The sequence below is a fragment of the Sinocyclocheilus grahami genome, unplaced genomic scaffold (genome assembly GCF_001515645.1).
Source record: "Sinocyclocheilus grahami isolate Dianchi unplaced genomic scaffold, SAMN03320097.WGS_v1.1 scaffold1480.1, whole genome shotgun sequence".
NCBI lineage: Eukaryota > Metazoa > Chordata > Actinopteri > Cypriniformes > Cyprinidae > Sinocyclocheilus > Sinocyclocheilus grahami.
This window is the reverse complement of record NW_015506659.1, coordinates 11,308-20,785: the sequence shown is the minus strand read 5'-3', so window position 1 is coordinate 20,785 and position 9,478 is coordinate 11,308. Positions and strand designations below refer to the sequence as shown.

At 38.9% G+C, this 9,478-nt stretch overlaps 1 protein-coding gene and 1 long non-coding RNA gene across 2 annotated transcripts in view; one reads left to right on the top strand and one right to left on the bottom strand.

Moving 5' to 3' along the window:
• LOC107570581 (GTPase IMAP family member 4-like) overlaps positions 1-2,323 on the bottom strand; it is a 3,811-nt gene extending 1,488 nt beyond the window's left edge. Inside the window, exon 1 of the mRNA XM_016256813.1 lies at positions 2,246-2,323. Within this exon, the coding sequence (XP_016112299.1) occupies positions 2,246-2,279 (34 nt within the window). The 5' untranslated portion in view covers positions 2,280-2,323. The remainder of the gene's footprint in view (positions 1-2,245) is intronic.
• Positions 2,324-3,488: 1,165 nt separating this feature from the next.
• On the top strand, positions 3,489-7,968 carry LOC107570583 (uncharacterized). Its single transcript, XR_001607054.1, has 3 exons — positions 3,489-3,498; positions 3,883-3,889; positions 7,814-7,968. It is a non-coding gene; the product is annotated as an uncharacterized lncRNA (long non-coding RNA).
• Positions 7,969-9,478: the final 1,510 nt, after the last annotated feature.

Below are 9,478 nucleotides of genomic sequence, written 5' to 3'. Positions count from 1 at the left end.
CCCACCATATACCTGTTTGCCCTCATCTGACCCATGCCTGCTGTATGACCACGTCTCTGTCTGTGTCGAGTAAAGCTCTGCAAATGGATCCGCATGTCTCACGTCTCGTCAGCCATGTAACAGAATACTCGGCCACACAAGGATCCAGCGGCTTTTTCAATGGACTCTGGCCTGGTATGGACCCAGTCACCGAGCTACTACATCTTCGGCAAGGAGGTCTTTCCATTGAGGAGTATGTTCACTGGTTCTGTGAACTATCTAATCAGGTACCACTATATGACGAAATTTTATTTAAAGACTTGTTCCGCTTTGGACTTAATGAACCCACAAAATCTTGGATGCCAAAGAGCAAATTCAACCATAGCCTAAGAGACTATATAGACTATGCCTTGCTGACTGCTGGTTCAGCGTTCACGGTGGGTGTCGCAGAGGATCAAGTCACAGTTCCTTTGCACGAGTCTAGTCAAGTCACAGTTGATCGTCATGAGTCAAGTCAAGTTACAATTCGTTATCATGGGTCAAGTCTAGTCACAGCTGATCTTCACGAGTCAGGTCAAGTTACAATTCATTATCATGAGCCAGGTCTAGTCACAGCTGTCCTTCCTGAGTTCAGTCAAGTCACCACTGATATTCACGAGTCTTGTCAGGTCACAGTTCCTTTGCATGAGTCTAATCAGGTCACAGTTGATCATCACGAGTCAAATCAAGTCACAGTTTATGATCACGGGTCTAGTCAAGTCACAGCTGATCTTCATGAGTCGAGTCAAGTTACACGTCATTATCATGAGCCAGGTCTAGTCGCAGCTGATCTTCAGGAGTCAAGTCAAGTCGCAGCTGATCTTCAGGAGTCAAGTCAAGTCGCAGCTGATCTTCAGGAGTCCAGTACAGTCGCAGCTGTTCGTCCAGAGCCCAGTACAGTCTCAGCTGTTCGTCCAGAGCCATGTCACGTCACAGCTGACCTTCTAGAGTCCAGTCACGTCTCAGCTGATCATTCAGAGTCATGTCACGTCCTGTCTGTTGCATCCAGATTGTCGAGGTCGGTCCGCCGGTATCCCAGTCTGGTGTCCAGTGTGAGGGATGCACCGCTGGATGTAACAGCCAGCTTGAGGAATAAATGTGAACTGCACTCGAGTCATCAGATATTTAATTATTGTTGTGCAGAAAATATATATACACTTACACTATTTCATAGCTCAGGTCACTAGAGACCCTATAGACTTTTTACAAAACCAGCTTTACATTTCTGTCTTGTTATATTCTTTATAATAATAGTGAGGGATACTAAAAAGGTTTGTCTGACTTGTATTAAAAACAGTAATAACATATTAGTTCTTTTTTACCATCTTATGCACATATCCACATATACTAGTATAAAATACATACACGTCCAATCAAAATCTACAAAACACTTGAAATGCAATGCAATGACGCGGTCTCATTTGAGGTAACTAAGGGTCGGAGAGAGTGGGGTAAGTTGAGCCAGCCCCTGTTTCTTGGCAACTATACACTTTTACTGTCATGTGAGCATGTATTTTGGAACCATCCATTATTTCTGCCAGACTGAAAAGTTGGGATGCACCGATATGAAAATTTTGGCCGATACTGATAACCGATTATTCTTTATTTTTGAAAGCCGATAACCGATATGTTGGCCGATAAATCGTGCATCCCTACTGAAAAGGAGAAACACATGGGAGGAGTGGAAGGCACCCATTTACTTTAAAAACTGTTTTTCGCTTGTTAAAGTAACATTTTAGCATAACAGATGTAATGGCTGTTACATCAAAGCAAATTAATGCAGGTCTAAAAGTATTTATGATGCATATTGTTGATTTAGCAACATATAAAGCCATGCAAATCATTTAGCCTGACAATAGTATTCTTATCAGGCGCTACTCAAACTCTGGTTTAACATTAAGCATGTGGGAAACGGGCAGATTTAAAACTGTTCTACTTATTTATCCGTTTTTAAGCTCTTCATAGCCTGCATTTTGCCATTTCAACAGCTTAGTTTCACGCCGTGTTCTTTTGTTTTAAGTGCATTAAAGCGCTTTGACCCTCATTGATATCTTCAATAAAATGACCTACGATATAAATTAGTATTATTAACACTTTACATAATGCGTGCGCTGCAAATCAAAAGTAAACCAGTACGAGATTCTGCGGTTAAACACTTGTGTGCCCTAAAAGGATTACACAAATTATTATAACTAAAAATGATCTTAAAATGAGGACAAAAAGTTACCCTTTGCCTCTGTTGAAGCGCTTGAGGACGCCATGGTGCAAAACAACTGCGCAGCTCTAAGAAGCGGCGACTTCCTCAAAGCAGTGATTCTTCTTGATTTTAATGGCGGTGGCATACAACTTCAAGCTGCATTACCGCCACCAGCTGGTTAGTGTGGGCTGAGATCGCAAAACCCTTTTCTATGGTGATCGAGAAGTGCAAAACAAATCACAATTCTGAAAACAAAACAACAAATTACAAACGCAAATGCAAGTCTAAAAAACTAAATAACAAGTCAGAAAACACAAGGACAAATCAGACAAACCGGAAGAGGTAGGTATAGTTTGAGACAGCGCCATTGGTTTGGGATTACTCACCGCTGACTGGACGAGACATCTGCCAATCACCGTATACAGAGAAGAACCAGCCGAAGAACAGCAGAGTCCTGGTAGAAAGTTCGGAGATGGTATTAAAGTAGCTCAGTTTAAATGTATTGTATGAATTGCTCTTACTCTGGAATAAAAAATACGGAGTGTATATTTACATTCAGTTAAAAGTGGCTGTAAACCATCAGCTCCAGTGGCGCAGATGGATGTGTGTGTGTTGTTGGCTTTTTGACGCGATCGATCCGGATTCGATCCCACCTTTTGCCAAACTTTTTTTCCCTCCCTTTTCTAGTGTCATTAATGAGGAACTTGAGTCAGAACATCTAAGTGCCCTCAATGGTCTATTTTCCTCAACCCACTGCAATGCCAATACAATTGCGATCATTTCTCCAGTGTATAGTAGGTGCGTTTCCATTACAGAAGCAGCAAAGAGAGCCGCTTCAGAAACGTGCGTGGCGCGGCTGGAATAAACCATAGCCTGTATAAAAACATAAACACAAGCATTGAGTGACTGTATCAGAGCCACACTGCACCGCAGACGTGTGCGATGTAAATTGTCTTAAGCATTAATGGTAGGGAAAGCCCTTATACTGGAGCACGGCCACTTATGAAGTGTTTCTTGGAGGTTATAGTACACTGAAGAATGATCATATGACTTTTTACATACGCCATGTGACCTGTAAATGCGAAAAAGCCGTTTCCGTTGCAGTTTTGCGAATTAATCCTTTTTCGCATTGCCTGAAAAACCACCTCGTGCGAGCGTAAAAACCTTTTTGCGATATATGGGAGTTTTTGCGAAATTGACACGTTCCCATTAAGTGTATTTTCAATTCGCAGTTTCAATGTGCACAATTTGAAGGGTAATGGAAACGCGCCTAGTGATAGATTGTCTGCGATTCTTTTGTTAAAAAAATAGACCATTGAGGGCACTTAAATGTTCTGACTCAAGTTCCTCATTAATGATACTAGAGAGTGGTCATACCGAGAGTAGATCTGATGTACTGGTTGAGATCCTTTAGACATTATACAGGATTCAGATGATGGGTTTAAAGGTATCTTTCTGTTGGATACCAGCTCATAAAGGAATAAAAGGAAATGAAATGGCAGATGAATGTGCTAAAGAAGCCACAGGAAAATCAGATATAGACACGAAAGTAAATTACAGTAAGACTGAGATTAAGTTTTTAATTAAACAACATGTGAAAGGCTCAGGAAACCTTTGCAGGTGTTTAGCTGATTGGTATGTCACCATATTCTAATTTGTTGAGATAGTGAATTGGTGGGTTTTTGTTAAATGTGAGCCAAAATCATCACAATTAAAAGAACCAAAGACTTAAACTACTTCAGTCTGTGTGCATTGAATTTATTGAATACACGAGTTTCACAATTTGAGTTGAATTACTGAAATAAATGAACTTTTCCACGACATTCTAATTTGAGATGCACCTGTATATAGATGGATATATTAGAGCGGGATGACTGCTACATTTGTTTGGCGTTTGCCAGGACTGCTATAAAGCCACAATAAGCTTTGCAATGTTGCCTTGTGAAATCGAACCGGACCAAGAAGAAATTGCAACATTGTAACAAATGAAGTCTCTGTTTGGGAACTAAGCAAACGATGTACAGGTCTGAAAGCACCCTCAGACGCCTCGTGTGTGTGTGTTTGAAGGGGACTGAGATGAGAGAGGGCAATAATCCGTCGTGGTTCAATCCCGCTGAAGCTGTGCAAGTCATGATGTACTGCTGCCAGCTCGCGAAGAGACTCTACAATCCCATCGCAGTGACCGACATCGGCGTCATCACTCCATATAAGAAACAGGTGAGTGTCTGAGTTTCAGAGCAGGTTTAGATCTGGGGCCTGTACCATGAAGCCGGTTTATCTGGCTAGTTTCAGTTTAGTTTGCACCAATCCTGGGTTTTAGGTACCATGAAAGTGGCTTGGCTTTTAGCAGCATTCACTGTCATAGTAACTTGCACTCCACAGCTGCTCTGGAGCTGGTTGTGTTCTGGATTAGAGATCTCGAACTGAAGTTGGATCAATCAGATGCAAGCAAAGTGACACATGTCTGTCTGACGCAGAAAGAAAGTCACTCAGAGTTTCTCTTCCTACAAATTAACTCTTTCCCTGCCAGCGTTTTTGCTGATTTTCACTAAAATTTCATGACACCCAGAATATTTTGCTGTATGAATATCTGAACATGCAGTACATCAAAATAAAGATCAGACCCTCTGCTTTCAAACAACAAAAATCTGTTCTAGCTTCACGTTTTTTTTTTAAATTAATACGTGAGCACTTAATGTGCTTTCTACAAAAAGCGGAGAAAATCGCATTTTTATCAAATACTACATCTGGATCATATTCCGTAATATTATCAAAGCAAAGCTGCAGTAGATGGCTTCCATCAGCGCTCCCAAAGCTTGCACACTTTCTGGATCCACGTTTCGCTCGGGAACATTAGGCAGTTTTCATTTATACGCGGTAGTGTTGTCACGGTACCAAAATTTCAGTATTCGGTACCAATACCAGTGAAAATCCACGGTTCTCTGTACCAAAGCAAAACACAAAAACATATTAATTGAACAACATCAGTAAAGAAATGGGCTGAGTCTGAGTCTGACCACATACAGCATAAGATCATTGACACCAGCTAAAATATAAAAATTGTCTTAAGCATTAATGGTAGGGAAAGCCCTTATACTGGAGCACGGCCACTTATGAAGTGTTTCTTGGAGGTTATAGTACACTGAAGAATGATCATATGACTTTTTACATACGCCATGTGACCTGTAAATGCGAAAAAGCCGTTTCCGTTGCAGTTTTGCGAATTAATCCTTTTTCGCATTGCCTGAAAAACCACCTCGTGCGAGCGTAAAAACCTTTTTGCGATATATGGGAGTTTTTGCGAAATTGACACGTTCCCATTAAGTGTATTTTCAATTCGCAGTTTCAATGTGCACAATTTGAAGGGTAATGGAAACGCGCCTAGTGATAGATTGTCTGCGATTCTTTTGTTAAAAAAATAGACCATTGAGGGCACTTAAATGTTCTGACTCAAGTTCCTCATTAATGATACTAGAGAGTGGTCATACCGAGAGTAGATCTGATGTACTGGTTGAGATCCTTTAGACATTATACAGGATTCAGATGATGGGTTTAAAGGTATCTTTCTGTTGGATACCAGCTCATAAAGGAATAAAAGGAAATGAAATGGCAGATGAATGTGCTAAAGAAGCCACAGGAAAATCAGATATAGACACGAAAGTAAATTACAGTAAGACTGAGATTAAGTTTTTAATTAAACAACATGTGAAAGGCTCAGGAAACCTTTGCAGGTGTTTAGCTGATTGGTATGTCACCATATTCTAATTTGTTGAGATAGTGAATTGGTGGGTTTTTGTTAAATGTGAGCCAAAATCATCACAATTAAAAGAACCAAAGACTTAAACTACTTCAGTCTGTGTGCATTGAATTTATTGAATACACGAGTTTCACAATTTGAGTTGAATTACTGAAATAAAGGAACTTTTCCACAGCATTCTAATTTATTGAGATGCACCTGTAGACAGTAGCAAGACAGAATTAATGCTATGAGTAGTTAAACATGACACTGTTACTTGAACCAGGGAGCAGGTATCGTTTAAAGAATAAAGAATAACTAAAATATGTTTTCAGTCGCATGCATAAAACTTCAACTGGAACGCAGAATCTATTACTGTGTACGCCACGTCTACTCTGTTTTCAATATCTTTTGATGCATCTGAGTAAATCAAGACATAACAGCTGATATGATAATATAACTGACTGTTCGTCCCTGTGTGATGTCTGGATGTTGTTTGCTGTTCTTTGTGCTCTCTCCATTTTTACTTTCACTTTCACAGGAGACGCTGATTGGTTCCTGCTGCTGTCAATCATCCGAGTGGGGCGGGTTAAAAACCAGAGCAGAAAATCAGATTTAAAACCAGATTTGGTAAAACAAACATTTATTTAATGCAGTATTTGCTCAAGTTTTCTTGAAAAAAAAAAAGTAACTTTAAACAGAAATCGTTTATAATCTTTTGAAATTCCTATCCTAGCCTGACTCCAAAGGTTGTTTATTTATTCTTCAGTACAAAACTGCCTTAAATTTGACAAAGAGTCATTTTATCATGTCTAAATATAAATATAAAATGGTGTACTATCTAGTGCCTTTGGTTGATATTCTTATTTTGAGTCAGTTGCTCAGTTTCTCCACTAGATGTCAGTGAAGCTGCACTGATTCTGAAGAAATGACAGAAATGTATTCAATTATTTTAGCTTCATTAGGAACTATCTGAAACAATGACACTACATCGTCTTCTGTAGAGCTGCTTTAGAGCTGAAATCAAAGCAATTACAAGATTAAACATATGAGTAATTTCCGAAGCAGCTTTTAAACATTTACTTCAATAGAAAAATAATAATAATTTCATCTGTGTAACTGACATAAACTGGGGGAAAAAACATATATTATTGCATACAACTTTATGAGTAAAGAGACACATTTCTCTGAAATAATTAGATAAATACGAAAATATGAATATGACTGAAGAAGAGATGGCCTGAAGGAGGTGAGTGAGGATAGGATCAAGTGGACAAGTAGTAGGATGATTGGAAGCAGCGTGTTGACGTCAGCAGCCTGGGGTTTTTCTAGGTGGATGTTGAAGTCACCGAGCAGTACCAGAGGAATACCATCCTCAGGAAAGTTTGAAAGTAACACATCCAACTCCTCCAAGAAGTTGCCCAGTTGACCTGGGGGACGATATATGACTACAAAGTGAATTTTAACAGGGTGGGTAATAGTAATTGCATGTGATTCAAATGAACTGTTACCTGTAAGAGATGGTAGAATATCACATTTCCATTGATTTGAGATAAGGAGACCAGTACCTCCACCCTTCCCAATCGTGCAAGGGTTGTGGGAAAAAGTGAAATTAGTGGAGAGGGCTGCAGGAGTGGCAGTATTCTCAGGTTTGATCCAAGTCTCAGTTAGGGCCATGAGGTTGAGACCGGAATGAGTAGCTATAGAAGAAATCAATTCTGCTTTGTTAACAGCAGACTGGCAGTTCCAGAGACCAATTGGAATAGAGAGTAAAGTAGTAGAGGACAGAGGGACAGGCCGTAGATTATTAGGATCAGCCTGTCTCTAACGTACAGTGCGTGATTTCCGAGTGTTATTAATAGTAGAGATTTGAAGGCACATAGTGAGTACAATTGTCCTAAACAAGTAGATGAGAACAAGCTGTACAAAGAGTAAAGAAAAGTAAAGAAAGGGCAGGAAAGCAATACTCAAGTGCCTTGTTTGTGTCCTTGCTCGGTGGAGTCGATGGTCTTTACACTCGTCGGTCTTCACACGAGGAGGCATTACACGAGGGCTGCCACGGTGAACTAACCAATTTTATACTTGCCTGAAGTCAGCTGACCACGCCTTACTATTTAGCAAACCGAAAAAACTGCTGTCCTCTTCTGCTGCTCGACTGCTTCTTCTAACAAATGCTTCCAAACAGGTAAATAAGTACCTTTACTGGCTTTGGCCACGCCTTACTATTTAGCAAACCGAAACTGCAAATGTAATTAAATGTAAACATATAATGATCAAGAGTGAACCATACACAGATGATTATGAATTATTCGTCCTGTTGATCAAACACATCAGATATTTCCTCTGATTGCTGTCAGTCACTCTCTGTGTGATTTATCAAGACTGAAAGATACATCAGAAACAGTGAGGGACACAAACTCAAAACATATTCATTTCATTTACGCTCTCATTTATATTAATTATAGTGAGAAGCTGCTTCTAATACAAAATCTTACCTTTGAACACAGCTTTACACAGTGCTTTCATATTCCAACGAGACTATCAATATAATAATGCAGAAGAAGTATTGTTCATATCCATATAATTTTCCTCAATGTTGCTCTTGTATGAATCACAAAACTCTTTACTGAATGCTGCCTACTTATTAAAATAATAAACAAACAGTAGGTTTTATTCCACGATAATACAGTTAAATAATAATAATCTTGCTTATATTGTTAACGCTACAACTAAAACTATTAATAATATCTTCATTAATTAAAATAAATCTTAAATAATATAAATAATAATTATTAGATGAAAATCTAACTATTAAAATTAAATGTAAATTAGAAAAGCCATTTTGGCAACGAATTGAAATAAATTAACTTGAAGCATTAAAATTACTAAAACTAAAACTGAAATAAAATTATGTATAATTAAATTTGAAGCTAAATAGAACATTTTTAAAGTAATAAAAATGACAAAAGCATATAAATTATTTAAAATAAAATCTAAAAATAAAACCCAATTCAAAATATAAATAAAAAAATTAAGTAGTATTTAAACAGCAGTCATCATATGGGAAATAAAAACGGCTAAAATCACTTCTGTGTCTTTCATGAGACTGAAAATGAAAGTCAAGCGCACTGAATTCTGGGATTGATTATTTCTGAAAGTTAAGCTGCTGATTCTGGTGCAGTAGATGATCTGGTTCTTCACACATAATGCTGAAATCTGTCAATATTGCATCATTTCCAGTGTGTGTGTGTGTGTGCGAGCTCAGATCTTCTGCAGTCAGACTCACTGTTCTGGACGATGTCCTGCATCTTCTTCCAGACTCTGATGCTCAGGTTGCCCAAGTAACGCGGCACATGAATCAAAGCTCCAGAAGGAGTCTGTGGATCCGGCTCTGATGAGATCTGGACTCTGGAAGAACATTCAGGATCAGAACTGCAGTGGCTTTGGATCAGAAGCAGAGAGAGCAGAGACAGCAGCAGATCACTCACCTTTCCATTGAGACTGGAAACTCCTGCAGAACAAACACA